Here is a 20,958-nt window from a genome sequence, read left to right on the forward strand (position 1 = left end):
GCCAAGACGACCTCCACCCAGCATCTCGTCTTTCGTCTCCACCCCCGCAAGTTTCCGTGCCTCATTCTTTCATGTCGAGAACTGTGCGACTTGGTAGTATGAGGGGCGACAAGTCAATATTTGTACCCACGTGGCTTGCACACGGCTCTCAGACCGGAGGCATGCCGGGCAGTGGTGTTATACCACTGGAAAACACTGCACTTTCTTTCATTCGCATGGAGATGATCCGCTCTTCTCGCAGAACTTAGAGGATTATTCCCGTAAAATCAATCGTGTAGTTGATGCACGGCTTCAAGAGCCTCATAGGTAGGCTTCAAGGACCGAAGAGGCTTATCTATGTGCACTTCGCTCTTGCCCTTGCTATGGAGTCTTTGCTCGCATCACTACTTCCCTTTCGTCACGCAGAACCGCAGCTTCCTGCTTTGCTCGCGACTTCATAGCTCTCTTCTCCCTCCTCTTCGCTCTTCTACCCGTACCGCTCCCACCCATCATTCGCAACTATCTTCATCCCGCCGCACTTACGTCTGCTTTGCCGCTCAATCATAAACTACAGCCCTGTCAGCAATGGCAGCCAACCAGGACCCCGAATTCACCACCGTTCTGCCTTCAGAGGGATCTCCAATGCAGAGTTCAGCGCCCCCTCACGCCATGCCACCACCCAAACCCAGCAAAGGCCTCTCAATTCCAAGCACAGTGCTCAGAATTCTTGCTTTCCTATTGGCTATCATTTCGTTCGGCATCGCTCTTAGGTCCACCCGCATGACAAAATGTATCAGAAGCGGCCCCTCGAGCGACACTGTTCCTACCGACGCAAGTGGAAAGGCCACTCCAACCCCTCTCCCCCGCGTCGGAAAGTACTGTGACCCCGAAGGGAGTATCGGCAGGGACTTGCTCATATTGGTTAGTAGCTGGTACCAGTCTCAGATTCTTTGGCTACTTGATGCTGATGGTTGTTTAGCTCTCTGTTCTGATGGCGTTGAGTGCGCTCTGGAACTTGATCAGTATTGCCGGACCTTTGATGAGGAAACCTTTCGGAGCAGCCGCCAACGTAACTTTTCACGACGCGCTCTTCCCGCTGCTCTTGATTTTTTCCGTCTTCACCCTTTTGTACAGCCACTGGTTTCTCAAAACCCAATACAAGAACACGCCGCACCATGTTATAGTGCCTGAAAAGCAATGGGGGGAGGCGGTCAGCAGCCTGGGAATCATCCTAAGGTAAGTCCTTGGGTCTCTTCTTTCATGATTTAGTTCGCTCACTCATACGACCATCAGCTTCTTTCACTTGGCGCTCGCCATTGCAGCTCACGCCGCCTTCAGTCGCCGGAAGAGGGCCCAAGATCAGGAGTGAGAGGCCGAGGATGGCAACGAACAAGGAGAGGGAAGGCTGAGGACGCGAGGGAGAGGGAGAGAGGAGCAGGGGTCGAGGATGGCGCCGAGTGATGGGAGTGGAGGGAGGAGGATTGGACTGGACTGGACCTTTCTACATTCTTTGTGAAGCCGAGATGATTACTTTGCACAGCCCCTAGGTAGTATTAACGACCGACCTACCTCTGACCTATGCAGCGTGCCTCGGAGCCGTGCAGTTGAATGCACGTCAGTGGACGACGATCGGCCGTGGACGCGGGGCAGTTCTGCCACCCGGCCCAGAGAGACGGTGAGGCCGTTGCAATTGGTCACGGCAGCGATGTGTTGTCATGCGGCGGAGCCAAGTCGGCGGTTCGAGGGGTTTCCTGGCAGGGCGGTGTGGGCGGATTGGCGGCTGCACCCGATCGCCAGAGCAACAAGTTTCGGATTCGATCAAAACATCGACGTTCAAGTTCAGCGCGTCGGTGCACTGACGCACGAGCACCATTACACAGCTCGCAAGCCCGTGTCCGTCAAAACGATATGGGCGCCGCCTGACTGCTCAATCGCCTGCCCGCTCCCTTCCCTGCCCACCCCGGAACCGCTGTCGCGCCCAGTGCCCCCGCTGCCCACCGCCTGGTCGTGGGATAGCATCCGCACGCGTCTACCCCGCCAGCACGCGCGATCTACGACGCCCGCCCCGTTCCTGCCAGCACCATGGACGCCGTCCCGGGCGCGAGGCTGGCAGTTCCACATGACCACGACCGGCCGAGTCATAGACGAAACAAGTCCGCCACGACGATCAAGTCCTTCTTGACCGGAAGGGGCCACAAGCGCTCGCCTTCCGACGGCACCACCCTGACCGTCGCGACCCCGAACGAGAATGCAAGGCCCAGAAGCTCCCAGGCCGTCATGGGCGCGATGCCCTTGCTGCCCCCCGACCATCCGCATGGCCAGCGTGTCCTCGGCGAACTCTACAACCAGATGAGCAACGCGCCCGCGTCGCCCAAGAAGTCGGACGAGAACCGCGAGAGCAAGCGCAAGTCGGTCCACAAGAAGACGCTCAGCGCCGTGTCGTTGAGGTCGCTCGCTAGGGGCCAGGACAAGCCAAAGGAGGAAAAGGAAAAGGAGGTCGGAAAGGAGGGGAAGCGCGAGGAGCGGCGCGAGGAGAAGCGTATGTCGCGCGATATCAAGAAGACCAAGTCGTCGACAAGTCTGTCGGCAGTCTTCGCAAAGGCCAAGCAGAGGAAGGAGAACAACCATCCGTCCAAGGACAAGGAAAACACGACGCCGCCGCACTCTGCTGTATCCGCCACGAACGCCCCGATATGGGCAGAGTTCTCCACGCAAAGACCGGCCGATTATCAGGAGACGACTTCCCCGGCCGCCATCCCACCCCGCGACCGACAGGATGTTGACAATGACATCGCCCTTTACACTCCGACCGAATATACCCCCTCCAAGCAGCGCAACTTTTACGATTTCGAAAGGCCAACTCTCCAAATTAGCCGACAAACCTCCGGTGGCAATCCGCGGCCAAGTTCCATGTTCTCGCCAAAGTCTGGTTCCTCGACGTCCTTCTTAGATACCCTTTCGAGAAAGATTAGCGATGAGCGCAAACAAGCATTTAGTGGTAAGGCGCAAAACTTCATGGAAAACTGGAAAATGAAAGGAGACCAATCTAGCCGGCCATCAAACGATTCCATTCCTCGGCGTAGCAACTCCGACAAGCGCAAATATAGCGAGGAAAAGAGGTACATGGAGGCGGCTATCGCCTCAAAACGAGGATCTCGGGTCATGGCGGCTGTTGCGGCGATTAACGGGCGGGCTCCGGATGGAAAGGAGATAGAAGCACCTTTGGACCAGGAGAAGATTGACGCTGAGTTCGAGGCTGTGCTGGTAAGTGTCAACCCCACAGACGAATTTGCAGATGCTAATGCCCTGCAGGATTCCAGGAACATTCCGGAAAATCTTCGCGAGAAAATGCGCAGTCTGAACACACGCGTCAAGGCAGATTTCATCAGTAAAAATAAGATCGACGAGCCTCAACCACCTTTCCTACCGCCAAAACCAGCCTTTTGGGACGAAAGCAGACCAGCGGGTCGCCGCACAACGTCTGACAACAGCAATGAACGTATCATCGACGACGACGAGGATCTTCCTGGCACCAAACGCAGACCTCGGAGCAAGACGTTCACCTTCAGCAGGGCAGATAAAGGTGAAAAGGGCGAAAAAGCCGAGAAGCAAAAGCCGGACACTGGGGGAACGCTGGACAGATCGAGCTACGATACAGTCAAGTCTGCCTCCTCCAAATCGCTGGCGAGTTCAGCAGGCCCTTCGTTTTTCAGCAGAGCCCCCAAAGCCGCTGTTCCGGAAGAATTTGTTGCGTATCTAAGGCAGGTACAAAAGCCCGAAGAAGTCGAGGTTGGCAAAATCCACAAGCTCCGGTTGCTGCTGAGGAATGAGACAGTCGCTTGGGTCGATTCCTTCATTCGCCAAGGCGGCATGATGGAGATAGTGGGCCTGTTGCACCGCATTATGCAGATCGAATGGCGGTACGTGTAACACCCTTGGTATCCCATATTTGGATGATGCGGCTGACATTTCTGCACAGTGAGGAACACGAGGACACTTTACTTCACGAATCGCTGCTCTGCCTGAAAGGCTTGTGCACTACCGACCTCGCCTTGCAGAAATTATGTGAAATCGAGTCGACTTTGTTCCCAGCATTGTTAGCTATGCTGTTCGACGAGGAGCACAAGGGACCCAGCGAGTTCACCACGCGGGGTCTCATCATGAGTCTTCTCTGTGAGTAGAAGACACTATTGAAGGCAGGAATGATTTTACTGACAATGTGTAGTCGCCCATCTCTCTTCCGCTGCACCGCCTGAGCTGCCTGACCGCGCGCGAACCATCCTGAACTACCTTAAGGATCCTCAGAAGCCCGAGCAGGCACGCCCAGTCCCCTTCATCCTTGAGATGTACGAGTCGCGTCCCTACCGCGTATGGCACCGCGAAATATCAAACGTGACGAAAGAAGTCTTCTGGATCTTTTTGCACCATCTGAACATCATTCCTCTCTTGCCCCAAACCTCGGGCGATGGCGAGAATGGTACGCAAGGCCTCAGCTACGCCCAGCAGAACTTCCCGCAACCGCGTCCGCCAGTCCCCGCAGCGCCCTACGTTGGCGGTGTCGAATGGGATGCTACCAACTACATTGCCACCCACCTGGATCTGCTCAATGGACTCATTGCATCCCTTCCCACTGTCGGAGAACGCAACACACTACGCGCCGAATTACGCGCGTCGAAATTCGAAATCACCATGGGTGGTGCGCTGCGCACTTGCAAGGAGAAGTTTTACGGTGCTGTGCATGACGGTCTGCGGACCTGGGTCAAGGCTGCTGCGGCAGATGGTTGGGAGGTCAAGGACGTCAGGTTGGGACCAAAAGAGGAGCCCAAGGTACCAAGGAGCCCGAGCCCCAAGAAGAAGGAGCAACCGCCGCCAAAGATCGAGACGCCAAAGATTGAGCTGCCAAGTCTGAATCTCGGTGTCGACCTGGACAATAGATTGGGTGAGGTCAAGGGAGAGGCAGGAGACGACTATTGGCTTTAATGCATTCAGCTGCTGCGGACGCCTACGGGCTAGGGCAAGGCCGGTGTTGGGTTACCTGGGCTGCGACTGCGAAGTTTCGCATTGCGGCTGGTGTTGGATAAAACGGGTTGTGATAGGCATTTCTTTCGGCGCTTTTGGTCTCCGGGGCTCCCTTTTCTCATTGGTCTTTGAGTGACCTTGCTTTTCTCTTTTCAGCTGACGAAGCTTACGAACTATGACACTCACGAACAGGCCCGACAACCGCATGCCAAAGACGTTGCGAGCGGCTGTTTCTTAGCAAGTTGGTTTGATGTGGACGCTGATTGTTTGTCGCTAACACCTTTATTCGTTTTCTTCTGTAGTCTACTATCGTCATGGGAGGAATGCTTTATAGTGGGATGGGGTAGGTACTACTTGACATTGGGACAGGAATGGATGGTGGAGTGTAATTAGGCGTAGATATACTTATGACCAGCGACATGATCATTTCTATGCATAACAATGGTAGATTGCGCAGATAAGACTACGTACTCGTCCCGCCTTAAACAAACACAGGCCTTTTACAAGGAACCGTAGACTTTTGAAATTGGGCTCACCATGGACTCGATCACTCGCAAGCCTTTGCCGAATGAGGTTAGCGCGCATGTGACGTCACGCGAAGCTAGCGCGTTTTTGATCTGGTCGTAAATCGTAAACACGCCGGCCTCTTCCTCACCAATGGTGCCGACAACCTCCCGACTTGATTGATTTCACCCAGACCCCAGGCTTGGGGTACTGACTTTCTCTTCTGCTAACAAACAGCTTCTTTCCCGCTGGCGTCACAGTGCCTGCGACCGGGCGCCTGTAATAGGTGCTGACAAGATGTTCAATCCATGGCAGTTCCAGCAGGACCTCTCTGCTTTCGTCCCCATGACCGGCTACAATCCATATCCACTATACTACCGTGACCCAAGAATAGCGAATGCTGAATACGACATAACGCATAGCGCCTACCAACAGCAGCCCTGCGGTCCAGGAATGCAACAACATGCTTATGCTCCGAACACGACTCTGGACTACGAAGTGAGGCGATCGAAAGATGACAGCAATGCCTCTGACAAGCAGGACAAGCAGGACAAGGCCTCTACCGGCAACATAGAGGCAAACGCCCCTCTTTCAAACGACCTTAAAGAAAGAGCAGCTCAACTGAAAGCCAAGCTCATTGCTAACCGCCTATCCAACAAGCGCTCCGGCAGCACCCACACTTCAGCCGACATTGACGCTCTCATTGACGATGTAAAGGCATCGAAGCCAACACGTAGTGATATGAATGTTCACGATGCTCACAATACTACCCGCAAGACCGAGCAGCGTCCAGAGGCCAGTTCGCTCGCGCATACTGAAGACGGCGGTGGAACGCTCCACATAAGCTGCGTCGGAAGCGCGCTTCCCGGAACGACCTCCACCACTTTTCCCAAGACGGAGCGTAGACTTGGAGCAACTGCCAAGCGCAAGGATGCCGCTCCCGATATCACTTTGCCATCAAGGCAACGCCAGGGCAACGCTACCGTGAACACCATGGCTCCCGACACTGATATGGATGATGATGATCTAAAGGACTGGCTCAACTTCACCGGCTATCACGATGTTGAATACCGCAAAAACAAGCCGAGCATATTTCATGCGGAGCAGAAGCTTAATAAACAACACAAGGACCTGGAGATCCAGCGGGTTCAAGCTTTTCGAGCATCTGAGTTTGTAGAGCCGAGCCGCAGGGCTTTCTCAGTCATGCCGCCGCTACAGCCACTGATTAGTTCCAGCGCAATCGATGCTAACCGTCCGCGCGGAATGACCGTTTCGAACGTCGCCAACAAGCATGGACTGTCCTCAAATAACACTAGTGCGCAAGGTGGAAGAGTAAGTAAGATCAATCTGGAGACGCGCAATGACAAAGAGCGTGGCAGCCATCGTGTTATTGGCCAGAGCGAAACCCCTTCGTAAGTTCTCCCCAAAAACTAACATGGAATACGATGACGACAGGGCAGTTCCCTCCATAACCGACCCCTTTCTTCCAGCACGCGCGACGCGTATGCTTCCCGCTTGAGCTCATCCGTCAGTCGCAGTGAGAACCGCCCGCAGACGAGGACCGATTACCGCGACAACACGAGGTCATATAGAGACAGGAGCCCCGGCCCCGGCCGCAACCGAACTGCGTCGTTTTCCCGCGCCTCCCACGCTCGCCGGAGCAGATCGCCGTCGCCGCACCGCCGCTCCTCGGACAAGTACATGCCCAGCTACCACCGAGGCATGACCTCGGGCCGGAACGACTATCGCGGCAACAACGCCATGGACAGTGGCCGGCTGCGCTCGCTGTCGCCGCGTGGACGTGGCTCCCGCGGCCGTGGCCGTGACCTCTTCAAGCGCGACCTCTTCGACCGTGACTACTTTGAGCGTGACCTCTTCGACTACCGACTCCCGCGGTCTCCTCCAAGTGGCCCCAGAGCCATTACAGTGCGCGGGCGTGGCAGCCGCGGCATCGGCGGTGGTGGGCTTGGCCGTGGGCTTGGCCGTGGTGGTCGTGGTCTAGGTCGCGGTCGTGCCGAGTGAGATGTTTGGGTGTGGTTATTTCGATTCGCTACGAAACGGATTTATGATTCATGAAGGATGAGAGTACGTGGCTAGGTGGGGTGTTCTTTTGGCTTGCTTCTTTGTAGTGATACAGTAGTCTATGGGGACTGATGGCTGTCTGATAGTTTGCTGGCAATGAATGATATGCAAGTTCATCTAGTTGTGTGTGCGGTTGTGTGTGAAGAACTTCGTTTCAGTGACGTGAGCGAAGAGTGTTTTATTACTAAAGAGCTATTTGAAGATATAAAAAAGCTAAAAGAAAAAAAATAAATGGCCCAGCCAGGAATCGAACTCGCCAGCAAAAAGTACGGCGCCTGGAGTGTGACACTTACTCGTTTGGGTATAACCCATACAACCCAAGTCGATAAACCAGGACCGGCGAACCAGTCGACCAGTAAACCAGTTAGAGAGGGAGGCATCATTCACAGGGGCCATGCTGAATGAACGACAACTGGGCCTTATATACTTGTGCGTGTGGTCTGTGGACTTTGTAGCGATTATGCATGCTGCATACTTGCTGTCCCAGAGCGCGGTGGCACCACCGTCTCCTCCACCACCTCTACCCAGGAACCGAGTGCGAGCACACTTACACGCACATGCATCCTCTCCAGCTCCAGCCTCCTAACCACCTTAACCACCAGCGCCCTCACGCCGCGTCTTCTGGTTGAAATGTGTACTGTGAGTAGGTATATATATATAGAGTGTTTTCACGGCTGTAGTCGATATACTGGACTCGTACGTGGGATTTGCAGGAGCTTTTTAGTAGAGACTTGGTTCTTAAACAACCAGCGTGCACTGAGTCTGTATGATAAATACAGTAGAAGATATTCGTATGTCTACGCTTAACCTTGTTTATTATCTTAACCTTGCCTTACGTATTTGCCCATCTGTTATCTAGCACTTATCTGAAGTTGGGTGTCGATGAGCCCCGCACGCACACACACACACACACACACACACAACTAAACGCTAAACTAAACCTAACTACCCCCTTCCTCTTCCCCTTCCCCCGCCATCCTAACGCGCCTTGTAGTACGCTACTGCTTACTTACTTACTTCTTTACTATACTATATCTACTATATACGCTACTACTACATACAGTAAGAGACCACTACTATACTAGAGTAAGAGACTAGAGACCAGAGGCAAGCTGCAAGAAAGAGGCAAGGAAGAGGAGCTAAACCGCATAAAATATAAAATACTAAGTACGAAACACAAAAACCCCACCCATCGACCCATCGACCTATCCATCCATACAAGACCAAGACCACACGACACGGCACACGGCACACGCACGCACGCACGCACGCACGCACGCACGCACGCATCTTCTAACCTCTTCCACCCCACTCAACCGACCCAAACCACACCCCACCAGACGGTTTTCAAAAAAATAAAAAATAAAAAAAAAGTTTTCATCTTTTTTTTTTTTTGCTATCAATCGATCTGTCTGATGTATATACATCTCCTCACCATTCTCTCACTGCCACCCCCAGTCCAAGGCCATCACTCATTCATAACCATAACCATAAACCCCACGTTAAGCGCCACCAATGCCATGCCAAATGCCAAATGCAAGCCCAGTCATGCACCCCCCAGCCAGCTCTAGAAATGCAGTAGCACTGAAAGCAAAGTGAACGCAAGAAGGAAAAGACGAAGCAAGCAAGAAAAGCCAGACCAGACAACAAACCAGCCAAGCCAAACAGCCCTGATGATGAATGCCGACGAAGAAGCAAGAAGCAAGAAGCAAGAAGCAAGAACGCCCTGCCCGTGAACGAGAACGAGAACAAGAACATGCAAGAGCCGAAGACGGAGAGCGGAAGGATGAGTGTGTCATGTACAACATGCCGGCATGCGTGCGTGAGCGTGAGCGTAGCGTGTGTGAGTGTGTGTGTGTGAGTGTGTGAGTGAGTGAGATGTTGAGGTGATGAGTCGATGTGATGATCGAGAAGAAGTTGAAGAAGCAAGTGTCATTCCAATTCGTGTTGTTGGTGTATGCGTGTATGCGTGTATGCGTGGTGTGTTGTGTGAAGAGTTGATGTGATGTGTGTAGAGCAAGCAAGCAATCGTATCGTCGTCACGCTCGCAGTCGTCGCAGTCGTCTTCCCCAAAAAAACCCCCATGGAAACCCCGACCCCGTCCATCCCAACCGACCAACCAAGAGACACCCAAGTAGTCATAAGACAAGCAAGAAGTAAGCCGCCGCAGCAAGCTACTGCGAAGAAAGGAAGAAAGAAAAACCCGCACATAACAAATCGTCCCATCGTTACAACTGCGCGCCGCCCAAGCAGCCGCCTGGAGCCAGTCACGCACGGCCATACACGGCCGCGCCACCCGCCCAGTTCTGGAAGCGGGCGAGCAAGCCCGGCGCACCGCCCGCAGTCGTACGGGGCTTCTTAGCGGCAGGCTTAGCAGGCATGGTCATGGACATGGCCTTTTGCATGGACATAGCGGGCTCGTCGACAACAGCGACAGGGCGCGGCAGCGCCTTCAGCGACCCTCCGTTTCCGATGTGGACGACGTGGGCGCCGGCCTCGACGTCGTAGCGGTGCAGGTGCTGGACGTGCACAGGCGAGGCGTCGTGCATCGACGAAGCGGAGCTGGCGGGCGACGTGTTTGATGACGAGGACGAGGTGCGCGACGCCGGCGACAGCGAGGGCATGCGGCTGTGGCTGCCGTAGTGGCTGCTGGTGCTGCTGTCCTGGCGGTAGTGCGAGTAGGGGATGCGGCGGTCGTCGGGGGGCGTGAGCGGCATGCCGCTGAGCGCGAGGCCGTACGTTTGTTGTTGCTGGTGGGCCTGGTGCGCGGCGTGCAGCTGCGCCTGCATCTCCTTGCGCTTGGCGGCCAGGCGCGCCTTCTCGGCTTGCCGGGTCTGGTAGTCGCGGATGGGCGCGAGGAAGGGCTCGAGGTGCGTGTACAGGTCGTCGGCGTTGACGCGCATGTCCCAGTCGAGCAGGAAGAGCAGCTGCTTCTCCATCAGGTTGACCTCGGTCAGCGAGAAGCCGAAGTTGTCGTAGCCGCGGACCATGCTGTAGCGCGCCCAGTGCTTGTTCTTGGGCGACGAGTCGTTGAGGTTCTTGGCCGCGAGGATCAGCGACGCCAGGAAGATGCGGTGCACGGTGCAGCGCATGCCCTTGGCGACGGGCGGCAGGCGAGCCTTGAGCCGGGCGAGGTAGACGAGCGACGTCATCAGCGTCGACACGCCGACGTGGCTGCGCTCAACCAGCGAAGTGATGAACGTCTCAACCGAAGGCAGAACGGGCTCGCGACCAAACGAGGCGGGTTGCTGAGGCGGCGTCGACGGAGGCGTGGGAGGAAGGTTCTTGTTGAGCTGCTGAGGCTCGCAGCGGATGACTTGGGTGGCCTTGTGTGCCAGGTAGGTGATCATCTCCTTGGAGACGGGGAGCTGAACAAAGTAGTCGAGAGCGGCAGCATTGTGCTCGGCGCTGACGTTGGTGTAGGAAGCCATTGCGAGAGGTGTATGTGAGAGAGTTGCAAGACTCAGATGGCAGAAGTAGAAGAAGCGATGAAGTCGTAGATGGCGTGGAATAAAAAGATGGACAAAGCTATTGTGCCTTTGGGTATTGTTGGCGACAATAGAAGAGATAGATGGTGATGGTGTTGTTGAAGTGAATTGCCAAGCGAAGTGAAAGGCAAGACAATTAGATTAAAGAGGGTGGATTAGACGAGGCAGACCGACCGGCGGAGAGGCTCGTGATTAGGGAAAGTAGCGGTGGGGTTGAATCCGCCGAGCGAAGGCTGTGCTGCGGAGGAGGGAATTCTTTGAAAAAAATGAAAGAGGCTAAGAAAACGCGAAAAAAGGCGAAGCTCCAACAACCAGGCGGAGACGTTCAAAGAAAGATGGATTGATGAGGCAGGTCACAGTTGGCGGGCGGCGCGGTAGTTACTTATGTTCACCGTCGCGATGGCGGCGATCTGGGGATGTGTGCGGGTCGGAGGATTGATTGGCTGAGAGGCGTCGATGGCCCCCGGTCGGCGCCAAAAGGTCTGGCGGCGGCAGATCGAACAAGAGAGCGCGCGCGATAGGCTGTTTCACGCTCGACGGCTGCTGGGCGTGTTTCAAGACTCTCTGCGAGCGAGCGCTTTTTGGCTGCGGGCGGGCGTACGGTGCAGCGGCGGCAGTGGGGGGACAAAAGAGATTTTTTCTTTCTCTGATGTCGGGAAAGTGCGGGCGGTGGTGGGTGCGCTCTTTGCTAGATGAGCTGGCAAGCACACACTTGGGTTATATCGTTGGTTCGTTGGTTCGTTCGTTTGTGGGAGGCAAGAAAAGAGAGGCCATCCGCACGCAAGGGCGCGCCACGCAAGTATATACCAGGCTGGCTGACCTTATTTTTTTTTCTGGCCTTGCCCTGTCACCCTGTATGATGGCGAACGGCGGTGGGCCCCAGCCTCCTCGGTCGTCCAAGAGAGGGATCGGCCGACTGCTGCGAACACGACTAGTTGTCAAGCCACTAGCCACGTAAAGGCGTGGCTGATGAACTGGCCGGGCGCGCGAGCCAGGACGAGGGACACAGTGTGAGCCGGCTGCAAACGGCCATGGCACGCTCCCCGCATGCACGTGTTGGGGCAGTGCTACAAAGGGTGCGCGTCTGGAATGTGCGTGCGTGTGCGTGGTGGTGTCGTGTGGGCGAGTGGGCGAAGGCTGTGTGTGCCCACTACTGCCCATCCCACCGTCCATCCTTGCCGCATCTGCTCATCCCTGCGCCAGCCACACCCGCTCCTCCCGCTGACTTCTCTTCCCTTCTTCTTCTTCTTCCTCCTCCTCGGCCCGGCGGCCTGCCTGCCTAAGGCCTAAGGCCTCTTCTGGCCCCCCGAGCCCGACGCCCAACATTTCGGGCTGCCACCAGACATGCCAGAGCGGTCATGCCCTGCAACAAAATTCATCAGTTGCGTGTTGCGTGATGTGCGGCGGCGCGATATGCGGGGGCATGTGCTCGGTCTTTTCGCCGTCTCTGTCACCTGACTTGACTCATGTCATGCCGTCATTCCTCACGGGCAGAAAGCAAGTGGCAGCTCGCGTGCCTCTTCGTGACCTCGGCCTCCTCCTCCTCACATCCTTCCGCCGTCCGTCCTCTCCCGCAACCCGCGAGCTTCGTACCTAGGTAGTTAGGGGGGGAGGGGTCCGCGACGGCGCGGCGCAGCGCAGCCGGATTAAGCGCCCGCATGCCCGCCTCGTTCCGCCCTGCCAATCGCATGCTGCGTGTATTTCGGTGCGACGTCCATTACGCAGGTATCCACGCACCCCGCCGGCAGGGCTGCTGGGCTGGCCGGCCGACAGACGCAGGCAGGCAGGCGGGCGGGCAGGCTGGCTGACTCTGGCTAGCTGGAACGCGTGCTTGCTTCGCCCCTTCTTTCATGGAAGCCTTCTCGAAGCGCGCGCGCCATTGTGGTTTGTCGTGGGATGAGACGCGAAACCAAACATGCCACCACCACCTCATGGGCCGTGGTCTCTCGTCGCGGCTAAGCGCTCGCTTCCCCCCCCCCGGGGTCCGGACGGCCGACAAAGAGATGATGGCTTTAGTTACCGACCGTCTGGTTGGCGCGCTGCCGCTGCCGTTTGCTTTCTTTATCTCGCTGCTGCACGCCCGGCTCCTGGCGCGTAGGTAATTTCAGAGGCTATTCTGGGACACGGCGACGACGCACGAAATACCTTAGCCATGCCATGTGCAGAAACCGTTTCGATTGTCCCCGTGAAACCAACTAGACCCGTCACGGCAATCGAGAGCCCCGTTTCGCGCCAGTTGCATTTCTTCCCATTTCTTTGCTGCCCCCGCTGCTGTCGCTGCTGCTGCTGATGCTGTGGCCGGACTCCGAGCAAGCGTCCGAGCGTCCGTGAAACACGACACCACCCACCATCACCGGTCAACACCACGACGCACGCACGACGACGACAAGCACCAGCATCATCATCATCGGCGTCGTCATCGTCAGCTCCGCCACTCTCTGCCCGTCGCTCCCGAGACATTTCGCAGCGCATCGCATTGCCGGGCAATCGTCAGCAGCGAAGCAGCAGCCGGAGCAGCCAGGCCCAGCAGCCGGCCACACACCCACCCGGCTGAGGCTGCTCCCCCGCATTCGGGCGGCACGGCACCACCGTAGGTGCGCACCATCTGGGTGAGAACGACAGATCTACTCCTACTCCGTGCTCGAGTAGGCAGGGTACAGATAGGTAGGTAGGGACGGCCTCTCACGTCAGAGGGCGCGCCAACGCCAATACAATACCTAGCCTTGCACGCCTAGGTCCTCCTTCTCGCCCGCCGCCCGGCAAGGCAAGCTGATTCAGCGCTCTGCATTGCAGCAGCCATCCACGACTCCAACACCGATCGCTGCCTTGCCTACCTTAGGTGCTCCTATCTCGGCCTGCCCGAATAGGCACTTGCTCCCCTTCATACCTGGAGTTGGTCCCGAGCGGTTCGTTTGCGCCGCTCCAGCTATTTGTTCGTCGTTTGCGCTTCCAACAACACGAACGGTACCGTTCCAGCGCCGTACGTGCAGGTTCGCCTCGGCCTGGCGTGGCGTGGCGGTCGCGTTGCCGGAACGGGAACGTGCTGGCTTTATTTGGGTTTCGGTTTTCTTGCTGTTGTTGTCGTTTCGTTGTCGTCATTTTCGTTGTTGGTGTCGTTGTATTTCCGTCTCTTCCTGCATCGTCGTCGTCGTCGCGTTTGTGTTCGTTACCCTGCCCGCTCCCCAAGCTGAGCAGCGAGCTTTGCCTCGCCGAGCCTAGGTGTCTGTGAATAGGTCGCCACCCCGGAGCTCAGTTACCTCTTTCGTACCGTACCCTACCCTGCTCTACCCAAGCACACACAATACATACCCATCCCCCCAGCAAGCCAGCCAGCCAGCCAGCTAACAACCAACAAACCAACCAACCAACGAACGCGCCACCCACCCAGCACCCCAGCCCAACCAATACTACCTCCTACTACCTACCCACCAGGCCCTCAGCCGCAGCCGCAGCTCCCCTCTCTCTCCATTTGCCCCCTCATCCTCGCCTCTTTCGCTCGCTCGCTCGCGCTCTCCGGCCGTAACTCCCGCGCAGCGCAGCGCCACACGAACGCACTCGTTCTCGCTCGCTCGCTCAGTGACGGGCTCGTATCCTATTCTTTCTCCGGTCAAGCCTGCCTGCCTGCCGGTCGGTCGGTCGGGCGGAGCTGTCGCGACCCAAGACCCAAGACACCATGGCCGCGCCATCGTCATCGCCGCAGCCGCACTCGGAGCAACCAGTTGAGTCGCAGCCGCTATCGCACTCGCAGCCGCAGCCGCAGCCGCACTACGTCGTCCGCGTCGCGGCGGACGAGACCGAGTCAAGGGGTTTTTGGTGCGAGCAGATGCGGGAGCTGGGGTGGGTATGTATGTTTGTGTTGTTGTTTGTGGTTGTTTTGTCTTTGTGTGCGGCTTGTTTGTTTGTTCTGTTTGTCTGGTGGTGCTGGTAGTGAGCGTAGCCTCGCGATGCCTACGCGGTCTACCTACGTATAGCTGGTGGGCGCAGTCGCGCTCGCAGGCGCAGTCGCGCTCGCAGGCGCAGTCGCGCTCATGGCACCATCGTCATCATCATCAGCACCACCATTTGGCAACCTATCTCATACCTCACCACACCTCCCCACACACACACAGCACGCCCCCAACTAACACCACGCACAGAACCGCGGCCCCGAAGACCACCACTCCCACTACGTCGCCGCAGGCGGCCTGCACCTCCTCGCCTTCCCCTCCTCCCAACCCACCACGCCAGTCGGGCAGATTATGCCTTTCCCCTACCCCATCCCAAACACCACCAACACAACCACACACACCAACAGCACCAACCAAAAAACAAACACCACCATTACCACCACGGCCACTGCCACAGCAGCAGCCGCAGCAGCAACAGCATACATCGGCTTCTTCAGCGTCGCCCCCAGCCACCGCAACCACGGCATCGGGCGCCTGCTCTGGGATGCCGCGGCCGCGGAGCTCGAGCAGCGCGGCGTGCGGGTCGTGGGGTTGGACGCGGCGGGGGATGTGGTGGGGCTGTATGAGCGGTGGGGGTTTAGGCGGGTGGGCGAGGTTGGGGTGTGGGTTTGGGAGGTGGGTGGGATGGGGTTGATAGAGGAGGGGAGGGCCAGCGAGGAGGTGGTCTTGCATGTCGCCCCCGACGACACAGGCCTTCACGCCAACATTGCAGCGACAGATGCGGCGCTGACGGGGTTTTCGCGGCCGGGGCTGTGGACAAGGGAGGCGCTGTTTGGGCGCTGCGACGTGAGGGGGGGTGTCGTTGCCCCTCATTTTCCTTCATCTGCAAACGAAGACGAGGACGAGGACGAGGACGAGGACAGCCTCCTCTCAATCGCCCTCCTGCGCGCCGCGCCCGCCGGCTTCCGCCTCGGCCCGCTCTACGCGACCAGCTGGACACGAGCGCGCGCCCTGCTGGCGTGGGCGATGCGTACAGCGGTACTGACTACCTCTTCCCCCTCCCCCCATGCTTCTTCCATTCCCCCTCCCCCTACAGCTGCCTCAGGAAGTGCAGGGGGCTCCGGAAGTGCAGGGGGCTCCGGAAGTGCAGGGGGCTCCGGAAGTGCAGGGGGCTCCGGGAGTGCAGGGGGCTCCGGGAGTGCAGGGGGCTCCGGGAGCGTGGGCTCGGGAACAAAAACAATCACAGCAGAGCTCCCGCTCACCCTGAACCCTGCCGCTGCGGCGCTGTTCACGGAGCTCGGCTGGCGCGATGCCGGCGTCAGGTATGTGCGCATGTGGAGGGGGGGCGTGGTGCCTGTGCCGCAGCGGGTGGGTGGGCAGGGTGAGTTGGGTGAGAGGGGGGAGGGGGAGGGGGAGGGGAAAGGCCGGTTCGTGTGCGCCATTTGGGACGCTGCTGGGGGGTAGCGTTGTTTACCTGGATTGGCGTTGGTGTTGGGGCTGGTTTGGCGCGGAAACTGGGCAAGTACGCGACATGCGCGTGCGTGTTTGTCTGTCTATCTTGTGCATAGGTAGCTTATAATCCTACTATTCGTATCCACGCACCTCATGGCCCGATATATCCCGATATATATATCTAAACGCAAATACTCACTTACCTACCTACCTATTTATAAACAGTAAAGCTGACGCACAAACACAAGTGCGCTCTACTATACTACTCTACTAACTGGAACCTTTCTTCTCCTTTTACTTTTTCTTCTCTTCCCTCGACTCCTTTATACATATAGTTAATCCCACTCTTCTGCGCTGAAGTAAACGTATATAATGCTATGCTATAATTCTCTATACCTATACCTACTCTATACATTCCACCCCCTTACCGCTAGCTAGCTAACTACTTGGCTTCTTCCATTCCGAATTTAGGGCTATCTTGATTCTTGAAGATGTGCTTTATTCCTTCGTACCTGCCTATGCTACTGCTTCTATCCTACCCTAATCCACCCTGACCAGCCCAACACCACACACGCACGCCACCACCACCACCACAACAACAACAGAGCAGAACAGAACAGCCAAGAAACCAAGAAAGGCAAGAAAGACGCGATCCACAAAACAAAACAAAACAAGCAAGCAAGAACCCCGCAGGCATGTGTACCTACTTACTACCTAGACTACCTAGACTACTTCCTTCCCTTGCCCTTCTTCCTCCTCCCCTTTTCCTCTCCCGCAGCCGGCGGCGGAGGCGGCACAGGCACCTCAACCCGTCCCTCGACAATCTCCTCGCTCGTAACCCCGAGCCCGACCCCACCTCCACCTCCACCTCCACCACCCCCATCACCCCCTCCGGTACTGTCACCACCCCCCTGCAACTCCCGCAACTTCTCCCCCCCACTAATAAAAAACCCCAAATCGCGATTCACCTCCTCCAGCTCTCTCTTCTCCCCCTCCAGCACCTCGACCCTGACCTCGCCCTCCCGAACCCTCCCCTCCAAAAACCGGATCCGCTCCATCAAGCTATCACTAACGCTCTTCTCCTCTCTCACCTGCCTCGCCAGTCCCCTCGCCAACTCGTCCGCCTTCCCCGCCCGCGCCGCAACACGCGCATGCTCGCGCTCCAGCTCCGCGAGCGCCGTCTCGGCCCGCGCCCGCCCGTCCTGCAGCTCCCGCACCTGCGCCGCCAAGCGCTCGGCGCTCGCGGCCGCCTTGTCCGCCGCCGCGCTCGCTTGCGCAGCCTTGTCCGCTGCGCGCTCGACTTGCTCTTCGAAGTACGCGCGCTGCGAGTCGAGCTGCGACGTCAGCAGGTACGCGTACTCGGAGGCCATGTTGTCCAGTTTCTCGCGCGGCACCGACTCGGCCGGCACGCCGGCCAGCCCTGCGTTCGGGTGCTGCGTCGCCGACGCCGCCGTCGCTGCCCCTGCTGCGGTTTGGTGCGCGGCGGGCAGGTCCACCAATTTCCCGTCGGCCTTGGTCTGGATCAGCCGGTGCACGTAGCCGTCGCCCGCGTAATCCCACACGTGCTGCGTCGCGATGTCCATGGCGTAGCTGTGCGCCGTCGTCTCGTAGTGGCGGAACGCGTGCGCCGCGTCGTACCGCCCGCACCCCGTGTTGCCGCAGATGAGGCAGATCCACAGGTTCGCCGTCGTCCCGCACACGCTGCACTCGTTCTCCGCGCCCGTCCCGTCCGCCCCGTAGCCTCCTCGCGCTGCTAACGAGTCCGCCTGCGTGTACCGGCACACCGGACACCCGCTGCCCCGCCACTTCTCCAGGCACGCGCAGTGGAACACGTGCTGGCAAAGGATCGTCAGCAGGCCCGTCGTCTCGTCCATGCGCTCCAGGCACACCGGGCACGTCGGGAGCTCCACCAGCGAGGGCGTTGGCGGCGCCAGCGGCTTCGCCGACAGCGACGTCGCGATCTGCGTGCTGGTCTCGGACGAGCTGGCGGGCAGCGGTGCCGTAGGGGCCGGCCTGGCTGCAGGCGTGAACGGGTCGTTGGTCATGTTGGGGAAGCTCGAAGGATCGCGGTTGGCATCGGAGGTCTGGAATTCGATCGACTTGACAAACACGACATGGCAGTTCTCGGGCTGGGGTTGTTAGCTTAGTATTCCACATGCACTCAATAACAAAGCTCCAACGCACCTCCATGCTGTTGAACAGCTTCCCGTTCCACTCCTTCCGCCACTGCCTCGCCTTCTTCGCCTCCCGAAACTTCATAAGCACCATGTACTTATTCGCGCGGCCCGTCCGTATCAGCCTGAAATGGCTGACGTCCTCGCGCGTCTGCTCGCCAACAAAGCCCAGCAAGTCCGAAGGTGTCATATACGACGGCACAGCCAAAATGCACAGCGTGGTGCAGTCCTCCTCGCTGAACGCCTCGTTTCCAGGCGCGCCGGCCTCCGACCCCGTGCTCGACGCCGTGTCGTCGTACAGGCCCGGCGTCTCCTGCGCGTCCCGGTACAGATGCACCACGCCCCACCCGACCTCGGTGTTCTTCGGATCCGCCGGCACAAACTTGCCCTTTGTCGCGAGGCCGCTCGACGCGCGCTTTTCCCCGGCGCCGCTGCCGTCTGCGCCGCGCGCCTCCATGTCGATGCTCTGGATGGACACGCGGTCGAAGCGCCAGTCTCTAGGCGTGATCGGTTTCCGCGATTGCTCAACCTGGTCGCAAACGCCGCTCTCGTCCGCAGTCCCAGTCTTATTACGCTCACGCTCACGTCGCGTCCGCTTCGTCCTCACCACCGGCGCAGCCCACGACGTAACGCGGTGGACGGGCAGGAGCGCAGGCGCGAAGATGTCTGTGCCCGGCGGAGGCAGGAACGGCCTTTCCTCTTCTTCTTCTCCTTCTGCTGCTGCTGCTTCTGCTGTCGGTGCCTCTGTCCTTGTTCTGGCGTGTGGTTGCGCGTGCGTGTGCGTCTGCGCGTGCGATTCTGTGTGCGTCTGCGGAGTCGGGTGCGGAGTCGGGTACAGCTCAAACGCGAGGTGGAAGAAGTACGTGGGCATTTATGCTTCTGCGTCTGCGTCTCGATCCTAGGCGCGAGCGGCGAGCGAGTGCGTGCTTGCGGGGTGCTGCATTGCTGTCTCTGTCTCTCTGTGCGTCTGTATGTCTGTGTGTGTGTTTTGTGTGTTTTGTGGAGGTGAGATTGGTAGGTAGGTATGTACCTAGGTAGGTGGGTACCTAGGTGGGTTGGTGGGGGTTGGGTGTTTGGTGTTTGGTCGCAGACGTGGACGGTGACGGTGACGTCCCTCCGCTGCGGCTGATCTTCCGCGGACCCCCGCGGGCCGCAGCGTGCGTGCCTCAGGCAGAATGACGAATGGGAACCTGAGTAGAAAACACCACGACCACGACCACGACCACGATCATGATTATGGGAGGCTCAAAGGCATTACTTGGACATCCATTACATAGTTGACTATTACGATACGATGCGATACAATCCAGCCACCTCACTCCTCGTCCCCCACCCACCCCTCCTCTTCCCTTCCCTCCCCCACCCTACTCCCTACTCACCATCGACATGAATATACCGTCTCCAATCCCCCCCAATAGTATCAACCCTAGCATCCGACCCCCCACGAATCAAGAACACGCGTCTCGCCGCGGCCAGATTATCGCACGTCTGGGAGGCAATGCACACATTACGATCGCAGCAGGTATTGACAGCGCAAATCTCGCCGCTGCCGCAGTCCGATGAGTCCGTGCAGTCCGGCAGCCCGCCGCACGCGATGTCCCCATCGAGACAGAAGCCTGTCCCGTAGCTTGTGGAGGTGCAGATGCAGGATCCGCCGCCGCCGCAGGTCGAGAAGTTGCCGCACGTGGAGCCGGCGCAGCGTTGGCTTTCGCAGACGCCGTTGGTGCAGACGCCCGACGCGCACTGGTGGGGGACGTGGGGTGGTTAGTTTGGGTGGCTGTTTGTGTGGTTGTGTGGGGAGGTTGTTGGGAAAGGGAAAGGGGGGGGGGGGGGCTTACCTTGTTGCCGCAGCGGCCGCAGTTGTTAATGTCCGTCAGCAGGTCCGCCGTGCAGTTCGCAGGCACGACGCTAGGGAGGACCGTTCCATTGCTCATCGTCGTCCATGCCGTCGTGAAGTTGACTGCTGGGCTGATCGTGGTAGTAGTCAAGCTCGGCTCGGCCACTACCACCGTCGCATTAGCCGTCGGCGCCGCAACAGCACTTGTGCCGTTCAGCGGCGTGCCGACCGCGACCCCCGTGGTCGTTTCATTCACCGGCGTAGCGAACGGGACCGTCGACGTAGACGTCACAGTGACCACCGAGCGGGTAGGCCCGATGCCCGTCAGCGTGACTGTGGTGATATAGCTTGTCTCCGTGATCGTCATAACGAAGGTCGAGCCCAAGGATGTCATAGTGCTGCTGGTGACAAAGAGGGAAGTCGAGGTAGACGTTCTAGTGCGAGGACCCACAGCCGAGGAAGAAGACGACGTCGAATTCAGCGCGCTCGTCGCGTTCAACGCGCTTGCTGTGCCCGACGTGCTCGGAAGGGGCACC

The 20,958-nt window shown here is 58.1% G+C and overlaps 8 protein-coding genes across 8 annotated transcripts; 5 read left to right on the forward strand and 3 right to left on the reverse strand.

Moving 5' to 3' along the window:
* Positions 1-406: 406 nt before the first annotated feature.
* Positions 407-1,235, forward strand: K452DRAFT_114767 (uncharacterized protein). The gene has a single exon (XM_033535072.1). The coding sequence runs from the start codon at positions 565-567 to the stop codon at positions 1,168-1,170; it is 606 nt and encodes a 201-aa protein (XP_033392721.1). The 5' UTR covers positions 407-564; the 3' UTR covers positions 1,171-1,235.
* Positions 1,078-1,503, forward strand: K452DRAFT_291919 (uncharacterized protein). Its single transcript, XM_033541274.1, has 2 exons — positions 1,078-1,215; positions 1,273-1,503. The coding sequence occupies exons 1-2, from the start codon at positions 1,177-1,179 to the stop codon at positions 1,438-1,440; spliced, it is 207 nt and encodes a 68-aa protein (XP_033392722.1). The 5' UTR covers positions 1,078-1,176; the 3' UTR covers positions 1,441-1,503.
* A 308-nt stretch (positions 1,504-1,811) lies between these two features.
* Positions 1,812-5,435, forward strand: K452DRAFT_258283 (uncharacterized protein). Its single transcript, XM_033538465.1, has 4 exons — positions 1,812-3,243; positions 3,292-3,899; positions 3,959-4,152; positions 4,205-5,435. The coding sequence occupies exons 1-4, from the start codon at positions 2,062-2,064 to the stop codon at positions 4,957-4,959; spliced, it is 2,739 nt and encodes a 912-aa protein (XP_033392723.1). The 5' UTR covers positions 1,812-2,061; the 3' UTR covers positions 4,960-5,435.
* Positions 5,436-5,535: 100 nt separating this feature from the next.
* Positions 5,536-7,679, forward strand: K452DRAFT_362159 (uncharacterized protein; the record flags this gene model as incomplete). The annotated part of the gene is made up of 3 exons (XM_033546482.1): positions 5,536-5,571; positions 5,740-6,914; positions 6,963-7,679. The coding sequence occupies 3 exons, from the start codon at positions 5,536-5,538 to the stop codon at positions 7,522-7,524; spliced, it is 1,773 nt and encodes a 590-aa protein (XP_033392724.1). The 3' UTR covers positions 7,525-7,679.
* Positions 7,680-8,514: 835 nt separating this feature from the next.
* Positions 8,515-8,931, reverse strand: K452DRAFT_114788 (uncharacterized protein). The gene has a single exon (XM_033535073.1). It carries the CDS (start codon positions 8,872-8,874, stop codon positions 8,638-8,640), a length of 237 nt encoding a protein of 78 aa, XP_033392725.1. The 5' UTR covers positions 8,875-8,931; the 3' UTR covers positions 8,515-8,637.
* Positions 8,932-10,055: 1,124 nt separating this feature from the next.
* Positions 10,056-11,000, reverse strand: K452DRAFT_215005 (uncharacterized protein; the record flags this gene model as incomplete). The annotated part of the gene is made up of 1 exon (XM_033536234.1): positions 10,056-11,000. A coding segment is annotated over one exon (945 nt), but the record flags the coding sequence as incomplete, so codon positions are not given.
* A 3,745-nt stretch (positions 11,001-14,745) lies between these two features.
* K452DRAFT_302297 (uncharacterized protein) lies at positions 14,746-16,423 on the forward strand (the record flags this gene model as incomplete). The annotated part of the gene is made up of 2 exons (XM_033542573.1): positions 14,746-14,913; positions 15,209-16,423. The coding sequence occupies 2 exons, from the start codon at positions 14,746-14,748 to the stop codon at positions 16,421-16,423; spliced, it is 1,383 nt and encodes a 460-aa protein (XP_033392727.1).
* A 284-nt stretch (positions 16,424-16,707) lies between these two features.
* Positions 16,708-19,668, reverse strand: K452DRAFT_258291 (uncharacterized protein). Its single transcript, XM_033538466.1, has 2 exons — positions 18,596-19,668; positions 16,708-18,540 (listed from the first exon to the last, which is right to left on the reverse strand). The coding sequence occupies exons 1-2, from the start codon at positions 19,454-19,456 to the stop codon at positions 17,140-17,142; spliced, it is 2,262 nt and encodes a 753-aa protein (XP_033392728.1). The 5' UTR covers positions 19,457-19,668; the 3' UTR covers positions 16,708-17,139.
* Between the last annotated feature and the right edge of the window lie 1,290 nt (positions 19,669-20,958).

This window comes from Aplosporella prunicola (genome assembly GCF_010093885.1).
Source record: "Aplosporella prunicola CBS 121167 unplaced genomic scaffold K452scaffold_35, whole genome shotgun sequence".
NCBI classification, from domain to species: domain Eukaryota; kingdom Fungi; phylum Ascomycota; class Dothideomycetes; order Botryosphaeriales; family Aplosporellaceae; genus Aplosporella; species Aplosporella prunicola.

What these genes read in the sequence shown, in the direction of transcription:
- K452DRAFT_114788 (XM_033535073.1), bottom strand. Translation starts at nt 8,874, where the DNA reads ATGCGTGCGTGCGTGCGTGCGTGCGTGCGTGCGTGCGTGTGCCGTGTG.
- K452DRAFT_258291 (XM_033538466.1), bottom strand. Translation starts at nt 19,456, where the DNA reads ATGCCCACGTACTTCTTCCACCTCGCGTTTGAGCTGTACCCGACTCCG. An exon ending in AGCTGTTCAACAGCATGGAG is followed by an intron (nt 18,541 to 18,595) that starts GTGCGTTGGAGC and finishes TAACAACCCCAG; the next exon opens with CCCGAGAACTGCCATGTCGT.
- K452DRAFT_114767 (XM_033535072.1), top strand. Translation starts at nt 565, where the DNA reads ATGGCAGCCAACCAGGACCCCGAATTCACCACCGTTCTGCCTTCAGAG.
- K452DRAFT_258283 (XM_033538465.1), top strand. Translation starts at nt 2,062, where the DNA reads ATGGACGCCGTCCCGGGCGCGAGGCTGGCAGTTCCACATGACCACGAC. An exon ending in ATTATGCAGATCGAATGGCG is followed by an intron (nt 3,900 to 3,958) that starts GTACGTGTAACA and finishes ATTTCTGCACAG; the next exon opens with TGAGGAACACGAGGACACTT. An exon ending in TCTCATCATGAGTCTTCTCT is followed by an intron (nt 4,153 to 4,204) that starts GTGAGTAGAAGA and finishes GACAATGTGTAG; the next exon opens with TCGCCCATCTCTCTTCCGCT.
- K452DRAFT_291919 (XM_033541274.1), top strand. Translation starts at nt 1,177, where the DNA reads ATGGGGGGAGGCGGTCAGCAGCCTGGGAATCATCCTAAG. An exon ending in AGCCTGGGAATCATCCTAAG is followed by an intron (nt 1,216 to 1,272) that starts GTAAGTCCTTGG and finishes TACGACCATCAG; the next exon opens with CTTCTTTCACTTGGCGCTCG.